At 44.6% G+C, this 24,221-nt stretch overlaps 1 protein-coding gene across 2 annotated transcripts in view; it reads right to left on the reverse strand.

Annotated features, from left to right (window-relative positions):
- ELAVL1 (ELAV like RNA binding protein 1) overlaps window positions 1-20,754 on the reverse strand; it is a 32,764-nt gene extending 12,010 nt beyond the window's left edge. Inside the window, exons 1-6 of one of the 2 annotated variants that reach the window (XM_044419022.1) lie at window positions 20,582-20,754; window positions 14,290-14,353; window positions 4,274-4,463; window positions 2,978-3,081; window positions 1,270-1,423; window positions 393-618 (exon numbers count right to left, since the gene is read on the reverse strand). In XM_044419022.1, the coding sequence (XP_044274957.1) occupies window positions 393-618; window positions 1,270-1,423; window positions 2,978-3,081; window positions 4,274-4,445 (656 nt within the window). In that variant the 5' untranslated portion in view covers window positions 4,446-4,463; window positions 14,290-14,353; window positions 20,582-20,754. The remainder of the gene's footprint in view (window positions 1-392; window positions 619-1,269; window positions 1,424-2,977; window positions 3,082-4,273; window positions 4,464-14,289; window positions 14,354-20,581) is intronic. The other variant, XM_044419023.1, reaches the window with a different exon arrangement.
- Between the last annotated feature and the right edge of the window lie 3,467 nt (window positions 20,755-24,221).

Consider the following 24,221-nt stretch of genomic DNA (forward strand, 5'->3'; position numbering starts at 1 on the left):
AATGGTACTTCTGGTGGGTGGGTGGATGGATGGATGGATGGATGGAGCACTAAGGAATGTCTTACACAAGGGAAAATTAACACATGATGACTAGGTTGCATGAAGGAAAGCAACAAGAAGTACTCTACGAAGTGGCCTTTACTGGCTAATTACTGGAACACAAGGTCTTCAACACAGCACTGAACCTAGTATTTTGGAACGGATAACATTTATTTTGGTGTTTAATTTTTTTTCTCTCCTTTTTCTATCTACTGTGTGTTGTGCCTGATGATGAACAGTAATGACCGGGGGGCAAGAGAAGGAGTGGGAAGGAAGAGAGGGGAAGAAAGAGTGAGGGGAGGGGAGAGAATAGACAGTACAGACTTCTAATAATTCCATTCTTCCTAACCTACCTGAATCTCTGTGCCTGGTGATGAACAGGCCCCCCAAACCGTCTAGCTGGTGAGTGGTACAGCTGTGACAGCAACGCCACATTTTTGTTTTGATTGGGGTTGGCAGCAAACTTCACTGTGATTGGCTCAGAGGATCCTGGAGGCTTGTGCCCATTGAAGTTTGAAATGGCCTCTTCAGCTTCTGACCTTTTATCAAACCGGATAAAGGCAACCCCTCGGGACAAACCTTGAAGCCAAACCAACAGAAATGCAAAGTAAGCAATCCTTTCCTTTTCTTTACTCTCAAATATCTCCTGCTTTGTTCAGTTATGACCTTTATAAACACTAAAAAAAAATCTAGCCAGCAAGGAACATGCTCAGCCTCATGAGATCCAACAACAATTAAGAAGCCACTCAATATCAATATCACTCTCACTGGGGTGAAGTGATGAGTTCTGTAAGCTTAAGTTATGTCTCAGCTTCCAAAATGGAGGAGTTCAAATGTTTGCAGGACACCTGCTAAATCACACTGGGCTGCCAACCTGACCTGGGCAGAGTTCAGGGGCTATACAAGTTGCCTCAAGGAGGACCGTGGTTCAACAAGATAAAATGAGAAGGAATTACTGGGTCAACATTAGGAGCCAAACATTTGAATTTCACAAGCAGCACTGCTAAGCCAGCCGTCATTCTGTAAGCTCAGAAGCTGAGCAGTAGTTCTGGTCCTTCCCCTCTTCCTTGTAGCCTTGCCACCTGGACTACCTGGGGCAAGGAGCTACAGAGAAGAGGGAGGGATACTGGCTGTTGTGCTTTTGATTGCTAGTCCTACACAAATTCCTGATCTGATCAGATCAAATCCCCACCATGACACAGCATCTGGTAGAATCATTGCCTTGCACACCTGTAGTTTGATCAACCAGTACACGTGAGTTGATAATACGTCCAAACCGTGAAAACATATCTTCAACATCTTTCTGTGTCATTGTCCGCGGCAGCCCACTAATGTACAAGTTGGCATCTTTAATCACCTCAGAGCTTGGGCGGGCATACGACACCTTAAAAACAAACAAACAAATGGAACCATGGATTTAGACTTGAAAGCTCATACAATTTTTGATCCCCACCTCTTTCCAGAACTTTAAGCACCCATTCAGCCTTCTTGTTTCAAGACTGCAAACCAAATTTGCCCCACAGCTTCCCAATGTTTCAGCAGTAAGCAGCTGAGAACAGAACCACTTCCTTGGAGGTGGGGGCAGACTCTCCTCACAGGGGGTCTTAAAAGTCAACTGCTGGGGACAGCCCAGTTCTTGATTTCCTTCCACAAAAGGAAAGGGGTTGGAAAAGATGGCCTGCCAGGCTCCTCACATGCTCTAGGATTCTCACCCTGCCTGGAAGATGAGCAGCAACGGCTGCTTCTTTATGAAGACCTCCAGCAGCACAGTAATTTGGGCTTCTTATTTGACAGCAGGGCCCAGAGAACAACGATGGGAGAAAAGGCCCCACTGCTGTGGGTGCTCCTACCTTGGAGGTCATCTGATGGGAGCCCATTCAAGGGATGGATATAGCTCAGGAGGAAACCAGCTGTCCAGAAGTTTGTATTGGGACGGTAAGGCAGAGAGGACTGCCTGCACTTGCACAGCCTTCCTCAGCCTGGAGCCCTCTGGATGTCTTAAACTAGGACACCCAGCATCCTCCAGCCAGCTATGCCAAGGACCATTCTAGAAATACCCAGGAAATGATGCTTCCCAAAACATAGTGAAGCAGTGCACTGAATGCCTGTAGGTTTTTTTTCAGGGCCTCAAGCAAAGGCTAAAAAACTAAAGCACAGAGGCCAACTCACAAAAATGGTGACACCCTCCCCGCCACCAACTAGCCAGTTTCAACACTGCAACATTATTTTTAAATATAAGAGCAGCAGGCGGGACGTGCTGTCTTAGAGAGGGCACTTCCTCCTGTGCAAGTGCAAGGGAGAACACCTCTTGTTCAGCAAGAGCCACACATCACCGGCAACCAAATGCAAATGCTTTTGTCACTGCTTATGTGAAACATCTGGTTGTTTCCAATAAACAGGTTTAATGCAGGTTTAAATAATGAATCAAGTTTCATGCATTTAATCAGCTAAAACACTCTTGAACCAGTAGATAACCCTGTAATATTTCAAAGATAGAGAGATACACTCACACACATATAAAAATGGTGGGGAGAGGTATATATCAGCACAGAAAAAACATTCTTCATTCTCCATCTCATTTGTCTGATGAAACTTGCCTTAATAAATCTAATCATCTTTAAGATGCTACTGGACAAGAGATTGTTTTTTCTAACTCAGCCATGTTTTTCCTAACTAATCCAACACAACTTCTCTTCCAGAATGCAGGCTCACATATCACAATGGACATCTAAGGGCACTGAGAGTAATTAGGAACCAAAAGACAAGACACATCCTGGTGATCAGTACGGATGCGGGGAGAAAAAGATACTTGGGCATTCTGATGTGGCTTGCCATTCAGCCATGGAACTACTGGGAGGCTTAAGGAAAGCATCTGCAGGTGAAGAAGAATGAGGAATTCTAGGAGGCCAACGCTTGCAGCTGGTACAGTCAGTTTTACCTTGATGGTTTTGGACTGAAGTCTCAAGCCATTCAGCGTGTTTATTGCTCTTTCGGCATCTTTAGCAGTCACATAGTTCACAAAGCCATATCCCAAACTGTGTCCTATAGGGAAAAAAAGGGAATTATATATACAGTTGAACCTTGACTTTTGCGGGTTTAACTTTTGCAGATTTGATTATTCACAAGTTTGCCATCAAAAATTAAATGGGTTTTTTTTTAAGTTTTGCAGCCTATTGCAGAAAATGGTAATCACCCTAGAAAGAGGAAGCAAAAGGGGAGAGAGTGAGGGCCTTCAAAGTATGCCTTCTTGCCCCACCAATCCAGAAAGAGAAATCTCTGCAGCATTTCATTGGTGCAAAAGGAGGCAAGTAAAAGTGAGGGCAAGGAATTAAAAACATCAGAATGTAATAAATGAAGAAGAGGAGCCCTGCGGGATCGGACCAAGGTCTGAGAAAGCAAAAAGCAATTCAGTACATGCATGGTCAACAGTATCAAAAGTTAAGGTGGGAGGCAGGGTAGAGATATTTGCACTTCTTCAATTCCTGCAAATGTGGATGACCAACTGTAAAGAGATAAAAAAGTGGTTTTCTTGAAAACAAGCAGGAGGAATAACTACTTTCTTTTGCTACCTGTTAAAAGGAATGTTTCATATTTGTACTTCTTCAGGACATGATTTGTGTTGTACGTGAACTGCTAAAAATACAGCACATTAAGGAGAGAGTAATCATAGCAACAACTTTTCTTCTGAAGACCTGGATACACACAACTACTGCATTAAATTCCCGGAGGTCATGGTCCTAGACTTCTATCCATAACACAAAAACCTGAGTGACCATGCATGGTTAAGTTTCACAACCCAGGCCTACGTGCACATGTACGATCCTGCACAATCAAAGGAGGGATGAAAGAAAGGTCCCTTGATGCCCTAGCAACTGCAGAAAATGGAAACCAGGATCCAAAAGTCTACATGAAGGGTGCCCAAAAGGCTTGGCAGGTCCAGAGGTACAGCAAGAATTTTGATTCCTCCCATCCTACCCCAGCCACCCTGCAAAATAATCAGCCCCTGTCCTCTTCCCACTTCTTATTTTAAATGTGATGCGCCAAAGGTGTGGGGTTGCTGACTGAACACACAGAACATTCTCTGGATGCTGTACAAGCTTAGCAAGACTTGTTCTGTTCTTCACAATGTTTTCAGAAGGACCAAAACTTCATACCCTCCCTTTTAAACTAATGCATTAAAGGCACAGTCCTATGCAAGTTTAGACCATTCTTGAACGTTTTTGTTTGTTTTTACCTGCCACTTTGTCGCGAATAAGCTTGGCAGATTCAACTTCTCCAATGCTACTGAAAAGGCTGCGCAGCTCATCCTGGGTCATGTTCTGAGGAAGGTAGTTTACAATCAGATTTGTCCTGCCAATATCATCCCTGCAGTCTTCAGCCATGTGATCTTCATAACCATTAGACATTTTAATTAGAAAAGAAATCTGTCAGAAAACAAAATGTGCCATTTAGTTCTGGATGGTCATCCTCATAATTTCTTTGAAATGACAAACTGAAAACATTATTTATCAATACTGAAGATGAAGGGATTACTGTGATGCACATATTAAAGTGACATGCTGACTGTCACCAGAACTTTCGGGACTCAACTAAAAAACAAAATCCAATACAACAGAATAAAATTAGAACAGAAAACAAAACACTGAATGCATAAGTACATGCTTTCAATTAACAAATTCATTTCTGAAAGACGCAGCTCCATGCCAGGGTAAATTTCTGATCCACATGCAACATTTTTCTCCCAATTAGACAAAGATATAAAGAACTGTCATTAAATTATATGCACTGGTCATACCTGCTGCTTTCACTACACATTTATCTTTAACTACAAAACATAACTGTGTGTGATGACCTACTAAAGAGGCCTCACCTCAGTAGCAGAGCAGGTGCTTTAGGTCTGAATTCATTTCTGGCATCTCCAAGTGATTTGCAAGTATATCATTTTAAGGTAGAACAAGGTTTCAAGATGGCTAGATGGAGGGGATGCAGTGGATGTGGTTTACCTGGATTTCAGCAAGGCCTTTGACAAAGTGCCCCATGATATCCTGGTGGAGAAACTGAGGAGTTTTGGGATACACCAAAGCACTGTCCAGTGGATTAGGGCAAGGTTGACTGACCGAAAACAGAGGGTAACCATTAGTGGGGAATCATCAGGATGGCGGCCAGTGACAAGCAGGGTCCTCCAGGGCTCTGTCCTGGGGCCGATCCTGTTTAATCTTTTGATTAATGACATGCAAGAAGGGGTGAACACTCTGCTGATCAAATTCGCAGACGATACTAAAACTGGAGCAGTGCCCACAACTGAGGAGCAGGTACTCCAGATCCAAAAGGATCTGGACAGACTATGGAAGTGGGCAGGAGACAACAGGGTAGTATTCAATGTGGACAAGTGCAAGGTCTTGCACTTGGGGCATAGGAATAGGTGTCATACGTACAGGTTAGGGAACAAGTGGCTGGAGAGCAGCACTTGTGAAAGGGACCTCTGGGTGCTGGTTGACTGCAGGCTGAACATGAGTCAGCAGTGTGATGCGGTGGTCAAGAGGGCGAATGCCACCCTTGGTTGCATAGCCAGAAGTGTGGCTTCTAGATCGAGAGGGATATTACTACCACTCTATACGACTCTGGTGCGTCCGCAACTGGAGTATTGTGCTCAGTTTTGGGCCCCTCATTACAGGAAGGATATAGCCAGGTTAGAGTCAGTGCAGTGTAGGGCCACAAGGTTGGTGGCTGGTTTGCAGGGGAAGCCGTATGAGGCGAGACTGAGGGAACTGGGTCTCTTCAGCCTGGAGAAGAGGAGACTCAGAGGGGATCTGTTGGCGACACACAAGTATGTGAGGGGGTGTCACACATGGAGGTGGGTAGAGACCTGTTCTCCCCTGCAGAGGAGGGCAGGATGCGCTCCAGTGGAGCAAAGCTCAGGGAAGCAAGGTTCAATTTAGATGCCAGGAAGCACTTCCTGACAGTTAGGACCCTGAGGGTGTAGAATGGGCTTCAACGGGAGGTCGTTGAGGCCCCATCGGTGAGGGTGTTCAAATATAGCCTGGACATGCACTTGGTGGGCATGTCGTAAGGAGAGCTGGCTGGAGCCGGGGGTCAGACTAGATGGCCCGGGAGACCCCTTCTGACTCATTCTGTTTCTATCTTTCATTTAATGTCTTCTGCACTGTGTTCATACAGCCAAGTTTACACTAAGAAAGAATGTTCGATAGACAGTTAATGCTACATAGAAAAAGAGCCCCAGCTGTACAGCCCACTTCCCAAAAATCAGGTACAATCCCAGACATGTCTGAATAAACTATAAGAACATAAGGAAAGCACTGCTGGATCAGGTCCTAGGCCCACCCAGTCCAGCGCTCCACACACACAGTGGCAACCCAGCTGCCCACAGCAGGATGGCTGCAAGACCTCCTTCTGCCCATCTCTCAGCAACTGGTGTATGCAGGCCTGCCACCTCTGGCAAAGGAGGCAGGCCAAGGCCAGCAAGGCTAGTGGCCACAGAAAGCCTCTTCCCTCATGAATCTGTCCAATCCCTTTTAAAGCCATCCAGATTGGTGGCCATCACCAGTTCCCATCACAGGAAATTCCATAGTTTAACTATATTTTGTGTGAATAAGTATTTCCTTTTATCTGTCCTAAACTTCCCACCAACCAGCTTCATGGGATGACCCTGGATTCAAGCCATGAAAGAGGCAGAAAAATGTCTCTCTCTCGCTACATGGTGCACTGTTATAAACACCTCTACCATGTCTCCACTTACTCACCTGTTTTCTAAGCTATACAGTCCCAGTTGTTATAGCAATTCCTCACAGGAGAGTTGCTTCAGTCCCCTGATAATTTTTGTTGCCTTCTCTGTATGTTTTCCAACTCAGTAATGCCCTTTTTCAGGCAAGGTAACTAGAACTGCACTATTTTAGCCTGGACTGGAAAAAAAGACTCAACCTGCTACTACTGAGAGCAGATGATTACGCTAGCACCTGATCCTCCTGCTGATTGTAGCTCCTAGGATAGAGTTCCAGCTTTATGAAAAATGCCAGGAACTATATCACTTATATTATCTATGTCATGGGTCCTCAAATTAAGGCCTGGGGGCCGGATTCGGCCCGCCATGCCTATTCGGACCCGCCGCGTGTGCACCCACGCCCGCCACCGCCCACTTCGCCCCGCACATGGGGAGGCAGCAGTTTGCTCACTTGGAGAAAACAATCTCCAAGTGAGCAAGCCGTTGCCTCGTGCGCCCGCCTCATGGCACATACCTGTCCCTGCCCACGCCTCCCCTCCCCTTGTCAGGTGCACGCACCTGACCGCGCCTCACCTCCCCTTGCTACGTGCGCTTGCCCATGCCTCGCCTCACCTTGCCTCGCCGTGCACCCCACCCCCACCTCAGCATGCACCACTCCTGCGCCAGCCTGCGCACACTACTGGCACTGCCTTTCTGGCCCGTGCCCAGCACCAGCAGCTTTCAACTGACCCCCTGGTGGAAAAGTTTGAGGACCCCTGATTTACGTCATCCTGTCTGGGAGGGCAAGCAACATGTTCTAAGCAGCCACGTTAACAATTTCATGTTTTGTTTCTGCAAGTAGATGTTTGATAATTCAGGCACATTCTTAAACGGGATAGTCAAAACAGTCCTATCTCCTAATGGGTATGCGTTATTCACATGAGAAGGGCTGTAAGGTTGGTCTGGAATTCCAACCTGGTAACCACACAAGGTTGTGGCTACAAGACCTCCCACATGTGGTATTAGACTCCCCCAGCTCTGCTTTTGTCCTGTCTGCCATGGAGAAAAGATGAAGGATCAGAAAACAATGAAGACTTCTAGATATGTTCTTTTAGAATGAAAGGCTTTCATTTAGAATAATGAATTAGATGACAAGTTCATATATTGCCATGCAGACTTTATTCCGCCAAAATGATGTGTTAAGTCCACATACTAGGAAGACACATACAAAGACCATATCTTTGTGAAGTTCAGACTTACAGCCTCAGTTCTCACCTGAAGGGAGAGGGAGCTATTGGGATAGCTATCTTCTAGAGACTGAAGAAATGTCGTAGGTTCAGGAGTGCTCTGGAAAATTTCCAGTAGACAGAGAGAGGGATCCTGCAGAGGCTTTTATTTCATTTTGGAAAAGCAGTATGAAATGGGCCATTGGTACAATTCCTTCTGAGTGCCCCCTCCAGCAATGTAAAGCCCAATCAGCTCTTTGGTATCCTAGTGAGTGGAAGACTATGAAACAAGCAGGTCAACTGCTGCAGCGTAGGCCTAGTTGTGCAGCCTACTGAAAGCACAGAAACATGCTGACTGCTTGGCTGAGAGCAGCAAATGAGGCTTGTTTTATGACCTCCATCACATCCACTGGCATTTTAACAAGTGATTTGGGGATTGCTAACATTGCTTCTAGCACACAGAGCTTTTTACCCTCCAAAAGCCCACTGTGGTTCTCTTGCTAGGACAAAATTGCGTATCTTTGCAGCGATCTGGATACTTTCTGCAGTTCCAAACAAGCCAGATATTATGGGTAAAATGGGGGCTGAGAATGTGAATAAGGCATTTGAAACACTTTGTCCTGGTCCTTTCTGGCTGATAAAAACTTGCCAAGAAGTCTGACTGGGTAGGTTCTAGGTGTGGTTGATGCATCTTTGCAAGGAGGCATCAGCTGCCTTAAAGAGAGGTTGTGCTGTGACCACTCAAGAAGCCCATCCCAGACTCTGTAGTATCTGCAAGGAACTGCAGACATGTTTGAGGAAACCTATCATCATAATCCATCCACTGGATTACTGCAGCGTAGATTAAGTGGGGCTGCCCTTAAGATTGGTCCAGAAGCAGCAGTTGGTGTAGAATGCCACAGCCAAGTCTGTAACGAGAGCAGTGTCTAGCTGGCATATTGTACCTATGCTGAGGGAATGGCACTGGTTGCCTGTACACTGAGATGCCAGGCTTAGGGTTGTTTGCAAAGGGCTATAATGACAAACAGAGCTTGTTTACAAATACTGGCAATATTAAATATAAAAGTATAGTTTATCTGGAGAATGTGTAGAAATATACTAAATTTACTTTTTAATGATAATTTTATGCTAAGTGAAGAAGTGGTTTTAGTTCTTTAAAGACTGCTTTAAAGAGTGTACCACCAGACAGACTAACCTGGTGCCTATGCTGTAATCTCAGTTTTTCAGCCCTTCATTTAAAAAAAAAAAAAAAGATCTTAGCACTGCTACAGGCTTTTATTTTGGCTACCATTTTGATTTTATCTGCTTTAAACATATGGTTTTATATTATGTTTTACCATGTCATTGTATTTTACAGTTTTAAACTCTGTAAGGCCCAGAGAGCCTCAGCTAAAAGATGAAAGAGAGATGTAGCATCTGAGCTTCTTATTTTTCTGAAAATCTATGCCTTCCTTTTCAAAAAAAAAAAAGCAATTTTCCCCCAGACACTATGGCTCCAAAAGTTCTGGAAGCTCTCTAGTGTCCACTCTCCTAATAGTACATGCTGTTCCCCCCATGGCCAGAGAATGCGAGGAGAAAGGTCTTGGTGGGAAACAGCTGATGTGCCCCCCTCTCGTGCAGCAGCTCTCCTCCCTAATCATCCATGCCAACACACACTTTTTAGCAACCCAGGTTTCAGGCCCTGGCTGAAGCCAAATGCAATGTTTCAGCTAGATGGGCCAGAGTGTATCTCCTAGATCAGAAGCTCATCCAAATGAGGGTTCTTGGCTTTAGCTGGCATATTTTTGAGCAACTTCACAGCAACTTCCAGCAACAGTGCAACATTGTTGCCCCTCTACGTGGCATCACCTACCAAGGCACCAGACGCAGTGCAAAGAGCTTGAACAAAACAGTGAAGCACAGATTCCTAAGAAACTAGCTTGTGTAACAGCAATCTCTGATCCCCTGAAAGACGACAAGAGGGGACAGCAGGCCAGACCACCTGAATTTGATCAGGCCTGGGCACCTGATTAAAACAATGCTATTACATGTAAATAAGAACTTTCTGGCAAGAATGTGTTTCAGATTTCCCCATCAATCACAAACGTCACTTTTGGACTTGCAATACTGCCAATCCTTCCCAATTCAACACACGTACACTAAGGAACCAATGCTGATTGACATAAATCTTCCTGTATACAAAAGCCTGTTTCATGCTCAATGGTGAGAAAGAGGAAGTAAAATCCACTGGCGCCAACAATGAACAAAATGCATGACTAACTTAAACAGAAGAGGCCTTTCAATGAGGAAACTGTTGCATGGCAGAAATTTTAAATTATACTGTTCAGTCATTCTGAATTTGCTGCTTTGGTATTCATCATTCCTTCCCCCAATATACCAATCTAAATCCATAGGTACATATTGATATAGCAATGGATTTCAAGATTTTCCAAGAAAATGGTATCTCTTTACCTTCCCTCTGTACAGCTTAAGACTTTCTAGAAACAAGTGTGTGTTATACTGCGAAGAAACTCTCAATTAAGGTGGAATAGGGCTCTTTTGATAATTTATTATTGTGTTCTTCATAAAGCACATGTCTGCATATTATCTCCTACCAGTCTATAATAAGCAAATTTGGTGACTGAATAACTGCATTATTCTGTCTCCCTTTTCAAGCTTTAACTGTATGAGTCATTAGCACCCCATTAGCTAACCTCAGTTTCAACCAAACAGGGCAATATAGGGGCCAACAAAAAAGCAGTGCAAGATGGCCTGTTGCCATGTAGGGAGCCACAGCCCTGCGTGAGTGAGCTGAGCAGGGCTGTCAGAATAGGGCCTTTTGGAGGGAACACATTCATAGGGTCACACTTAAGCCAGGGATGGCCTGGCAACATGCCACAACAGCAAGGGGGAAAGGCATGTTAAGCAATGAAACCCCAACACAACTAAGTATGAGCGTGTTCACTAAACACATGAATCACTGGGCGAAAATAAATATAAGTAGAGACTTAAGATTCCATTCTCTTGCACTAATTAGATATTCTTACATATGCTAATGTTTAATGCTAGGCACTGATCATGTACTCCTAGCAATGTAGGAGCATCTATGCAATTGTATCTATGCTTAATAATGAATCAGTCCAAATAAATGCAGGAAGATGTGCACTGCTAGGTGGTGTGAAGAAACTTCTCAGGATGTAAGGTTTGGGTCAAAACAGAACTATCTGGAGAAATTCAGCAGCTGCTATTTGTAATATAGATACTGTAGTTCTGCTGATGCAGAAAATTATCCTGTACCTACCTTTTGGTTTATGTTACCCATTTCCCATAGAAAACACACATATATTTATTACAAACTCTTACACAGACTAATGTAGGGGGTGAGGGTTACGAATGGAGATGTACCATGAAGAAAAACTGTTCAAATTTGACAGTTTTGAGCAGAATGCCAACAAGATGAGCACAAAGGATCAATGGCCTGACTCAGCAGCATACATCTTCGCACAATCCTAAGAATTCACGTTCAGATATAATAAATAATACTGAAAGTAATAGATACTGGCCGCATGTGCACCAGAATGGATCATATGGAACTGGTGCCCAATGTTCCCAAAAGTGAAGATATCTGAGGCATTCTGTAGTTTCTAAAAATATTCAGAACAGAAATGCAACATGCCCTGGGAAAAAAGGAACAGATTACCTTTCATCTCTGTTACACATCTGCTGTGCAGAGAACTGTGTAAGAACCTTTAAAGGCCTGAAGCAACAAGGACATTTCAAGAGTTAATATCTGAAATTCCCTGCACTCCACCAAATGGTAACCAACACTCCAATTCATGTGCACCTTTGTTAATAATTTGTGGCCCAATAAGGAGGAAAATTTATATCCCTTCCACCCTCAGAGTACCAACCTTTCCCACCAATTAAGCCAAGAAATTGTAAATGGTTATTTATAAGCCAAATTCAAGGAGAGATAAAAACAAAGGGGCAGTTTATCAGGAAGGTCCAAAATTACAAAAGGGGGGGGGGTGTCATCCAAACATAATAAAAGTTTTCTATGGATTATGCTGAAGAGCTTAATTACACAGAGAAGCTGATTTCCACATGAGGCAGAGTTCCCACAAACAGAGGATGGGGCAATGAAGCTATTTTCCTTTCATTTATTCAGTCTGAGGTGAATATTAGCCTCAGTGCTTCCTTATACAAAAAGTGCTTCCTTGTACAAAAAAAGTGATTAGTACAGGTAAGATAGCACACCAAGAAAAGGGTTAGGCTAGGACCCTTTCCATGGACTTCTAGTTTTCTATGTGCAGGAATTCATTTTGTATAAGAGGAAACTTGGTCATGTATTCAGTAGTGCAGTCAAGAAGCAGAACAAACACTTTTGCCAGTTGATTGTGACAAAGGAGACCAAAATGGTTAGCAAAGCACAAAACTTATTTAAAGTAAATTATACTTTTTTAAAGCAAACCATATTTATTACAGGTTATGTATATTAAAGAAAATGAGCAAAAGCAGGAGTGAAAATAAAATAACAATTCCAGAACCAAAAAAGTAACATTTGATGCCGGCTTCTAAAAATTGGAAATCATCTTCCCAGGAAGAAGAGTAAATGGTAAGTATTTTCCTGATTTTTCATTCTTGATTTGCACTGTCTCCCTGACCCACACCTCAACTTTTTAAAAGTACAAACTGGAGAGATTGTGAAGGGTCAGAGTAGAACTTTGCAAGAGCTGAACAGTGAATTGCCCAGCTATGATTTACCACCCTTCAAGAAACAAGAGAAAAATGAACTACTTAAAAAGGAAAACCATCAATACATCAAGTATACAATATATGGTAAAGAGCAAGACACCAGATCTGACATTTTATTTTATAAACAGGGACTGATTAGCAATAGCACAGCTTCCAACATCCTGAAAGCCCAAGTCAACCCCCTACCCCCATTATTCTCAGACCGGGCAAGCAATCCACACAACACACGCTTGTATTCCTGAAACACACACAGCATTCCTAGGTGGTACCTTCTTGGCTCATCAGCACACACAGGACTGCCCCAAGCTCACTGCTTTTTGGTAGAAAGTATTGGATGCTCAGTCCACAGCACTTACCACAGACAGACTCTTAACATCGCTGAAGCCTGGAAGAACCGATCCAGAAAAATCAGCACTGCTGTGGGGGTCTGCAGCTGTTTTAAAATCGACTAAGAATTTCGGTGCTGAGAAAAGTCTCCAAGTGCCATCCACACGTTTATAAGAATCCAAGTGACCAGGCCCCTATAGTCTGCCTCCACTTGGGACTCTGAACACTAAGTGACACTAATCAATTTATGATTCAAGTGCTCATTTGAAAGATCTCACCTCATCTTGATGTACTCCAGACAACACTTCCTACATTTGGTCCTTTAGGGGGTCACGGAACAGTTAAAAATAAGTGAAAGCCTAAAATCCTGTGAATACTTCTTAGGGAATAAGAGCCACTGAACTCTGTGAGGCTTCCTTCAAGTAGACTTGCTTATACTTGCACCACATGCTTTTAATACCTCTGGAGTTAACACAAGAAGCTCCCTTATAGCAGGTCTAAATGGGCAACCCCCCCGCCCCAAAAAACCCAGTCTCTCTGGGAACATCTGCAGTACTTGAATCAGATCATCAGTGCTTTCATGCCATTGCTATCAACCCTGACTGGCAGCGACCTTTCTCAAGCTTATCTGAAGATCCCAGGGTTGAACATGGGGCCTCTGGCACGCAAAGCGAATGCTCTACCCCTGAGCCACAGTCCCTCCCCAGAGGCATGCCCTCCAATGTGTGACGCGGCACCCACACCGGAAGGGGGGCATGCAGTTCTAGCGCAGGGCAGCCCCTGCCACTGGCTATGCTGCCAAGGCCACTGGGAGTCACGGGTCAGCAGCAACTGGAGGCTCGCGTGTTCCTCCTGCGCCAGCGGAATGCATCCTGCCAAAGGGCCTGCAGCTCGCCCTCTACTCAAGCACGACAGCATTCTCAGTGTCAGCACAGGATTCGCTGATGAACCTGCAGGTGCCAGCCCACTGTGACAGACGTCTGCTGCACAAGGCTGCTATCCTGCAAGGCAGCTCGTGCTGAAGCCTTCCCCCGCAGGTGCACGTCAGACAGTGTGGCCAAACTGTGGGGATGCAGAAATTGTAGTGCAACTCAGCTGGAGCGCACCAGGTTGGAGGAGTCCAGAGCAGTGGGTCTGCCTGCAAAGAACCCAGGTGACTTAGCAGTGAACCAGGGCCAGGAAGAACCAGGACCGAGGCCCTGCCAGGTGACCCTGAGCCAGTCATAATTTTCTCAGCCAGCCTACCTCACAGGGTTGCTCTGAGGATAACAGGAAGGGGAAGAAGAGCCATGTAGTCAGCCTGAGCTCCCTAGAGGAAGAGCAGGAGAAAAATTTAATAAGTTATGTTTAATTACACCACCAATATTATTGTAATCACACCACCAACACTGCTGTTTAGGATTTCAAGAGATGATGCAAATGAAAAAGAAATGTACAGTTAAAAATTAGAAAGAGAAATAGATTGGAAAGCTCTGGAAACTTTTTGGGTTAATAATTTAGTATTATAAAATTAGTGAAACTCAGTCATCTCTCAGCCCTAGCCTAGCTCATTAAACTAGGGAACCTTGAATCCTTTCTTAAGCAAAGCTAGAATAAAACAAGTAAGTGTGCTTTCCTGATTCCCCACTTGAGAATATTTAAGCTCAACTATTTCTGATTCTCAGAAAAACATTTGAGATATTACACAACGTACAGACACAAATATACATCTGTTTTATTCTAGCTTTTTTAATGCACTTTGATTGTACTGACAGTTTAACAGCTCTATTCTGTAATGGGACAAACTGCCAGGTAAATTGGCATGGGGCTGCAGCTTAACTGAAGTATCCCTTGCTTGTATGTGTGTTTTTAAAGGCTAAAACAGTATAAAGCTGCTTATATAAAATGTACTAAATCAGAAGTCAACTGATTTAGCGAATGAAAAAGATTAAAATAAAACCCCAGACAAGAAGCATCATTAGAATTGGTCCCATAATGAAGTATGAGGTTAAAGGTAAAATCCTGGGTCTCAAAAAGCAGCATTTTGCAATGGTGGTGGCCTTCTGCTATCTTCATAACAGCATAAAGGAGATTGTGTGTGGGCACCACTTCTTTTAAGAGGTAATATGGAGATATTAAAGCAGGAGAGCAGAACCTCCGTCCCAATGTCCCAATCTAGCTGTCCCTGGTTTCCCCGAGGGCTATTCCCCCTTCCTGACCCCACCACCTTTTCTCCTAATGTTGGTATTTCCCCCAGTTTGTAATGTTTCCCCTAATGCCTCTCAGCAGCAGTAATGGCTTTAAGCTAAAACATGCCTGTATTGTGGGTTCTGTGTAATTGCATGTGGCCTTGGAATACGGCCCCTGAAAGCTTCTCTGAAACAAAATTCTGCCCTTGGGGTAAAAGAGATTTTACACTGCAAGCTCTCCAGAAAGCCACAGCATTTGCTGAAAATTCAGTTACTTCTGACAAAAGCAGGCCTCCTCCTTCCATCTCTAGCTTAAAGGAGGTTTGTCAATAGCAGCATAAAGTGGTTCAAAAGGCCGCAAGACGGTCTTTGTCTCAAGACCACATGATGTGGTCACAAGCACCTGCACTGCCACAACTGGTTGCTCTCCTCTACTGCAGCAGTTAGGGCATTCGCTATATCTTGGTGGACTTCATCTGCCCTCACTCCTAGCTCATGCAGCCAATGGTGAGGGATAACAGCTGGACAGTCAAACATCCCCTGTCCCTGTTTAACAAAGCAAACATGAGCCTTGCACAGGGAAAGCAACACTAGACTAGCTTTTGGGAGCATTTTAAGAATTACTGAGGTCTGTATACTATACATATGATTAGGCAGGGAGAGAGGATCTGTCAGTTATTTAAAAATTTTCCTGCCTTATTGATTAAATGTATATCCTGACTCTGTGACAAAAGATGGGATTTATAACATTATGTGCATTAATGTATTCATTTTAATTTACTGAAAACTAACTACCTTTTCATTCAAAACAATGGGTAATTATAGAAATAAGGAATGTAAACATTTTCAAATACTGTTGAGGGACAAATGCTGTTAATAATAGATTGTAACGGTGTCTAGCAGCACACCTGATAATAGCAGCAGCAGTGCTGCTAATTTTGAGGCAGGGACTCCCAAACCCAACTTTAGCCAAAAGTTCAGCCAGTACGCTGTAACTGCAATACTTGGCTTATCTTACAAATCTAAATTGAAAGGGGGCTGCAAGTCAGTGTGGAAAGGTAATTAAAGGCGCAACCCAAAGCATGTTTAGACCAAAACAAAGTTCTGCAACATCCTGCAGAGCTCAGTTTTATGACTTCTTTATGTTTAAATTGCATCCTAAGAGTGCTAAATAATGAACTGAGAGACCCAGGCCTAAATCCTCACTTGCACATGAAGCAGAATAGATTAACTTGGGCCAGTTGTGACCTCCCTACTGATTTCACCTCAGTTTTTGTGAAACTAAAATGCAGGAACCAGATACACTGTGTTGGAGGGAGTGTGAGATAATATCACTGAGCTAAGGCCATGAAATCTCAGATTTAAATTCCTGTTCAATCATGGGTGGACCAGAAAGTTGCAGACCAGCACGTCTCAAAGAAGCTAGAGGGGTTGAAAATAAAATAACATATACAGTGGTACCTTGGTTCACGAATGCTTCAGTTCACGACTAAATCGGTTCATGAACAAAAATTTCAGAACAATTTTGCCTCAGGTTGTGAACTGTGCATTGGGTGACAACCACGATCGCGGCCATGGTCCCACATGAACACGATCACAATTGCAGCCATCTTCCCTGCATAAGCATGATCGCGCCCATCTTCTCCACTCGTGGTCGCAGACAAGACTTGTGGTTACTTGCTGTGAAGTATTATTCAACTATAATATTGAATAATGGCTCCAAAGAAAGTGCAGAGCAAGCATGGTGATAAAAAGATTGTGCAGAGTGGTAATGAAGATGATCAGAACATGCAGAACAAGAATGTTAGGAAGAAGGTTTTGAAGAAAATAACCATTGAAGAAGGAAATTGTAGAAAAGCATGAGCAGGGTATTCATGTGACTGACTGGCCTCTGAGTACAAGATGGCGAAGTTGACAATCTCTACTATTTTAAAGAGTGAAGATGCCATCAAAGGAGCTGATGTGGCGAAAGGAGTAACAATATTAACCAAGCAGAGGACACAAGTGCTGGAAGAGGTGAAAAAACCTTTGGTAGTGTGGTTGAATGAGAAACAGCTGGCAGGTGATAGGGTTACTGAAGCTATGATCTGTGAAAAAGCCAGGAAATTGCACAGTGATTTACTGCAAAAAAAAAAAAAAAAAAAAAAAAAACCTCTACAAGTGCAGCAAGTGTTGAATGTAAAGCCAGTAGTGGGTGGTTTGATAATTTCTGCAAGAGAAGTGGCATCCACAGTGAGATAAGACATGGTGAGGTTCTCAGTTCTGACAAGGCTGCTGCAGAAGCCTTCCAGAAAGAATTCATGAAGGCAGAAGGATACGTTGCTCAACAAGAGTTCAATTGTGATGAAACAGGTTTCTTCTGAAGATGATGCTGAACAGAACCTACATCACGATGCAGGAGGAAAAGGCACTGCCGGGGCACAAGCCCATGAAGGACAGATTGACCCTTTCGCTGTGTGCGAACGCAAGTGCCGATTTGAAGATTAAGCCACTACTGGTGTACCATTCCCAGAGCCCTCGTGCATTCAAGGAACAGAATGTGCACAAGGCCAGACTGCCTGTTGTGTGGAAGGCCAATGCGAGGGCTTGGGTCACAAGGCAATTGTTCATGGAATGGCTGCATGAGGTGTTCTCAGCCACTGTTGAAGAAATATCTTTCTGACAACTAACTAAGGTGCCTTCTTCTGATGGACAATGCCCCGGCACATCCTCGAGCCTTGGTGGATGATATGGACAATGAGTATGACTTCATAAAGGTCAAGTTCCTCCCCCGCAAACGACACCTCTTCTGCAGCCCATGGACCAGCAAGTGATCTGCAGCTTCAAGCAGCTCTACACAAAGGTGCTCTTCAGCAGGTGTTTTAATGTCACTGAAGAGACATCACTGACTCTCTGGAAGAATCATTTCAATGTCCTCCACTGCATCAACCTGGTTGACAAAGCCTGGGAAGATGTCACATACCAGACCTTAAACTCAGCCTGGAGGAAACTGTGGCCAGAATGTGTCACTGAATGTGACTTTGAAGGGTCTGATGCACAGGCAGTGGAGGAGATTGGGCAAGAGTATGGGTCTGGACATCAATGGTGCAGACATAGAGGAGCTTGCCGAGGACCATAAGGAGGCGCTAACGAAGGAAGAACTTGCTGAACTCCAGAGTGAGCAGCAGACGGCGCTTGCTGAGGAGGATTCCACTGAGGAAGAGGAAGGCAGGGAGGAGGTTCACAGTGATGTGATACAATCCATTATGAAAAAATGGAAGGAGTGCCAGGATTTCTTTGAGAAGCACCACCCCAACAGAACTGTAATGAACAGAATGTTGAACCTGATGAATGATAATGTGGTCTTTCATTTCCAGACGGTTATGCAGCGCAGGAGAAAGCAAGTGACTATAGACAGATTTTTCACCAAAATTGACCCTGCAGCTAACAGACAAAGAAGAGAGGAAACCCCTGAAAGTTTACAGAATGGATTAACCTTATTTACACTGAACCTTACGGGGAAATTTGACTTGGGTCAGGACCAATTCGGGTTGCAACCAGAGTCCTGGGACGGGTTAAGTTTGTGAACCAAGGTACCACTGTACTATAGGGTGGGTTTTGAGGATAAAAGGGAGGAAGGAACTATCCTACTTTTACGTCCTAATATTTAGATGAATATTACATGCATTTTTAGAGTAATTGGAAATATTATTGAGAGCCACCAACATTCCAACCCCTTGCTTGCACAGAAATACAACACATTAATTGGGTCATGCAGCTGTAGAAAAAGGCCCCTGTTGGCTGAGCCTTTGTCAATGATACCTCCAACACATGGGTGTTTGCATAAGGTCTACTTTGCAGAGCTATTATGACTTACTGAGCAGCGCTCATCTGAAAGAACAGGACTTTTTATTCAACATTAAATGTAGCATTCAAGTTCCTGTGCAAAAAGTAAGCTGCACAAGATATTAAAAGGTCTGTAAATTCTAATAAAATTACTCCAGTACATGACACATCATGCTCTTCCTGTCTCATAATATGTTCCTTACTTTGGACTACTTTAGTTAGCAACCCTGTTCTGAAAGCCCTATACTTCCAATTACTTCTGAAGTCAGAAATGATATGAGCAATACTATACATTATTTTCAAATATATGTGCCAAATGTTTTGCTGTTTTAGTATAAGGAGCAGTCAGGTTTTAGACAAGAATCACTGTTGAATACGTTTTTCCCTCCATTCCCATATATGAGGAAAGAGCAATGCGAGGCTACTTTACAGAGTTGCAAGTCCAAGGAAGGCTAAGTAGTAGCACTTACACAAAGATGCTGCAAAAGCTATGTTATTGTCCTTGTTCTGTTTGCATTTTTATTACAATTATATCCTACCAAGGTGGCTTACATAACCACTCCATTTTATCCTCACAACAACCCTGTGAGGTAGGTTAGACTAAAAAGTCAGCGATTATCCCAAAGTCCCCTAGCAAGTTTCATGGCCAAATGGGGACATATATCCTTTCTTTCCAAAATCCAGTGCAGAGCTCTTAACTACACCACAATGGCCCTATTTGTTTGCAAATCCAGCCCCCCATTATCCCCCACCTCTGAAGCAATGAATCCCTTTCCCCAGATATGTAAGGCCTACCTTAAAAAGGAGTTGTCTGAAAGGCTATCTCTTTCAAAAAAATTAAAGAAATAATTAAAATGCGATACGATTTTTCTTACTGTAACTATAATTTGCATAGCCTTGCATTCTCCATCCTTCTCTATAAATCCCCTTCCCCTTTTTACACACATACACACATATACATGTATGCATGTAAACAGATATATATGCACATATACAAGCACTGAGATAACTAGATTTAAAATAGCCTCTAAAAGACCATGTTATGAATGGTAATATAACTGGTCCACATTACATTACCGTTTCATTGGGCTAGAACCGCAATGGCTTCCCTGTACCTCTGCCCCACACCCCATCCTCAGAACTGGGTTCCATTTAGGGCTAAGAATAACTCACCATGGGAAACAGTCACCCTAAATAAATAAATATATGGGGGGGGCAGAAACAGGTACGCGTTGCAAAGGCCGCCAAAGAGGGTCCCCGGAAGACGAACGTGGTTGCCCTACGTGGACAGGCCTACCGCACCGCGCACCGCCCACGACCACTCGTCACGAGCCCCCCGTATACGCATCTCCCCTACCCTCGCGCTTTGCCCCGCCCCCACAAAGACCCCGACTCCGCCCCCCTTCACTCACGTCCGTGCGGGCCCCGCCTCCAGCGATCGCACAGGCAGGCCCGCCCCTCGATGCGTCACAGGCCCGGCAAGGCCGCGAGGCGCGCTTGCCTGGCGCGCCGCGGCCTCCGCCTCTGCCTAGCGCCTCGCTCACCTGACGGCTCGACGGTGGAACGACGACGAGGACGAGGAAAGAAGCGAACGGTTGCGGAGAAAGAAATGGAGGATGGCGACGGCAGCGGCGGGGAGAGGGAAGGGGAGGGACGAGGTGGAAGACGACTCGCGCGACGAGCCGCTCCGGTCCCTCAATCAGCAGCCGCAGCAGGAGGAGGAGGTGGGAGCGTCACTTGGCCGCGCCCCTTACAACGCCCGCCGGCCGTCGCTCATTGGCCGCGGTGCACGCATCCGGCGGCGCCGATTGGGCGGCGGCTGCGCCGGTCTGGAAGCGGGTGCGCGAAGACGAGGCGGTGGCCGCAGCGGCGTGCAAACTGCTGGTGGGGAGAGGCAAGAGAGCTGCACATGCGCAGCAGCCACCCTACTCGCCCGCGCGCTTTTTCTGCATGCCTTGTTCTCTTCTCGCTCCTTCCTCCCCGCCCAAAAAGGCGAGATGGACCCGCCTGTATATGCATTCACTAGTTACGTCAGTAGTTTCCTGAAAACTCTTAGGCGCACATACAGCCCAAAAAAACGATACCATTCATATTCGTTGTGGAGGACAGGAGAGCCTGGAAGAATGTCCATGGGGTCGCGATGGGTCGAACGCGACTTCGTGACTAGCATAGCAAAGAAATAGGTTACATCTCACTCTGCGTCTGAACGTTACCTCGAGGATTTTCTGCAAGGGAAAATAGAAGGGATATAACTATCATAACCATTCCTACTCACCTATTGGTCTTCATGAAAGGGCAACAAGCTCTCCAGGTTTTCACACATTAGTCTTGTGTGTCAATGACCAATACCCCCTTTTAAAAGTGTGATCCTGGGCAAGGTGAGAAGGGAAAAAGTTCCACCTGGGGCATGCTGGGAGTTGTAGGCCTTTTTTTCCTGAGTATGTGTGTAAGCATGCATAGGATTGCAACTTTTAAGTGAAGACATACTGGTATTCTGACCCCACCAGTGTTGGGATGTTGACCAACTTGAAGTACACTAACTGTTCAGGCAGCAAAAAGTGGTGCAACTCCCATCATATCTCTTCCCACTGTTTTCTATCTAAAGACATAGGATCACCCCCTTGGCTGTCCTTGTTCTGGCGGGAACAACTCTGCTTTCTCTTGTCCTCCCATCCTGCAGTCTTCCCTTTAGACTCCATAAGGACCTCAGAAGACTTAAACTGCAACAAGAATGCTTCCCACCTGCACAACTGAAGACTTCTTTGCTGTTCTTGGTTATATGTGAAGTTATTCACACCATCAGTACAAATTTGTTTAAATTATGGCTAGATGCAGTTTCTCCTTCATGGATCACTGCCTTGCTGTGGTGAAGGGGCTTGCATAGCTCAATGAAACAATGAGCTATGCTGTGCAGGGCCACCCAAGACGGACAGGTCATAGCAGTGAACTCTGACAAAACGTGCTCCACTGGAGAAGGAAATGGCAACCCACTCCAGTATCCTTGCCATGAAAACCCCATAAGGTAAAGTAAAGGATTCCCCTTGACATTAAAGTCCAGTCATGTCTGACTCTAGGGAGTGGTGCTCATCTCTGTTTCCTAGCCGAGGGAACCAGCATTTGTCCACAGACAGTCTCCATGTTCATGTGGCTGGCATGACTAAACACTGAAGTGCACGGAACACTGTTACCTTCCCACCGAAGTGGTACCTTTTCATCTACTTGCATTTGCATGCTTTCAAACTGCAAGATTGGCAGGAGCTAGGACGGAGCAACGGGAACTCACCCCGTTGTGCAGATTTAAATCGGTGACCTTTCGATCAACCAGCACAGCGGTATAAACCACTGCGCCACCTGCAAAAAAACCCATGGACAGTACCAAAAGGCAAAAAGATGATGCTGTAAGATAAGCCGCTCAGGTCGGGAGGTGTCCAATGTGCTACTGGACAAGAGCAGAGGGCTAGTACTAGTAGCGCCAGAAAGAGTGAAGCGACTGGGTCAAAGCCGAAAGGACACGCAGTTGCGGATGTATCTGGTGGTGAAAGGAGAGTCCGATGCTGCAAAGATCTATACTCCATAGGAACCTGGAATGTAAGAACCATGAATCAAGGCAAGCTGGACATGGTCAAACAAGAGATGACAAGAATGAAATGGACAGGAATGGGTGAATTTAATTCAGATGACCATCGGGTATACTACTGCGGGCAAGAATCCCTCAGAAGAAATGGTGTAGACTTCATAGTCAATAAAAGAGTAGGAAAAGCAGGACTGGGATACAATCTCCAAAATGACAGAATGATCTCAGTTCGAATCCAAGGCAAACCATTCAACATCACAGTAGTCCAATCTATGACCCAACCACTGGTGCTGAAGAAGCTGAAGTTGACTGGTTCTATGAAGGCCTACAACACCTTCTAGAATGAACACCAAAAATGATGTCCTTATCATCATGAGGGATTGGAATGCTAAATCAGGAAGCCAAAAGATAACTGGAATAACAGGCAAGTTTAGCCTTGCAGTACAAAATGAAGCAGGGCACCGGTTGGAAGAATTTTGTCAAGAGAATACGATGGTCATAGCAAACACTCTTTTCCAACAACCCAAGAGATGACTCTACACATGGACATCACCAGACAGTCAACACAGAAATCAGATTGACTATGTGCTCTGCAGCCAAAGATGGAGAAGCTCTATAGAGTCAGTAAAAACACGACCAGGAGCTGCCTATGGCTCAGATCATGAGCTCCTTGTTGCAAAATTCAAGCTTAAACTGAAGAAAGTAGGGGAAAGCACTAGGCCACTCAGGTATGACCTAAATCATATCCCTGATGAATATACAATAGAGGGGACAAATAGATTTAAGGAATTAGATCTGATAGAGTGCCTGAAGAACTATGGACGGAGGTTCACAACATAGTACAAGAGGTAGCAAACTTGGAAAACTCAGCAATGGCCACAGGATTGGAAAAGGTCAGTTTACATTCCGATCCCAAAGAAGGGCAATGCCAAGGAATGTTCAAACTACCACACCATTGCACTCATTTCACATGCTAGCAAAGTTTTGCTCAACATCCTACAAGCTAGGCTCCAGCAGTATGTGGATTGAGAACTGCCAGAAGTACAGGCAGGATTTTGAAGAGGCAGAGGAACTAGAGGTCAAATTGCCAACATATGCTGGATCATGGAGAAAGCTAGGGAGTTCCAGAAAAACATCTACTTCTGCTTCATTGACTATGCTAAAGCCTTCACTTGTTTGGATCACAACAAATTGTGGCAAGTTGTTAAAGAGATGGGAGTACCAGACCATCTTATGTGTCTCTTGAGAAACCTAAAAGTATGTGGGTCAAGAAGCAACAGTGAGAACTGGACATAGAACCACTGATTGGTTCAAAATTGGGAAAGGAGTACAGAAAGGCTGTATAGTGTCGCCCTGACTATTTAACTTATATGCAGAGCACATCATGAGAAAGGCGGGGCTAGATGAATCACCAATTGGAATTAAGATTGCTGGGAGAAATATCAACAGCCTCAGATATGCAGATGAAACCACTCTAATGGCAGAAAGTGAAGAGGAACTGAAGAGCCTCTTGATGCAGGTGAAGGAGAACACAAAAGTTGGCTTGAAAATCAACATTAAGAAAACTAAGATCATGGCATCTGGTCCTCTCACTTCCTGGCAAATAGATG

This window comes from Varanus komodoensis, unplaced genomic scaffold, assembly GCF_004798865.1.
Source record: "Varanus komodoensis strain SLA01 unplaced genomic scaffold, ASM479886v1 scaffold99, whole genome shotgun sequence".
NCBI lineage: Eukaryota > Metazoa > Chordata > Lepidosauria > Squamata > Varanidae > Varanus > Varanus komodoensis.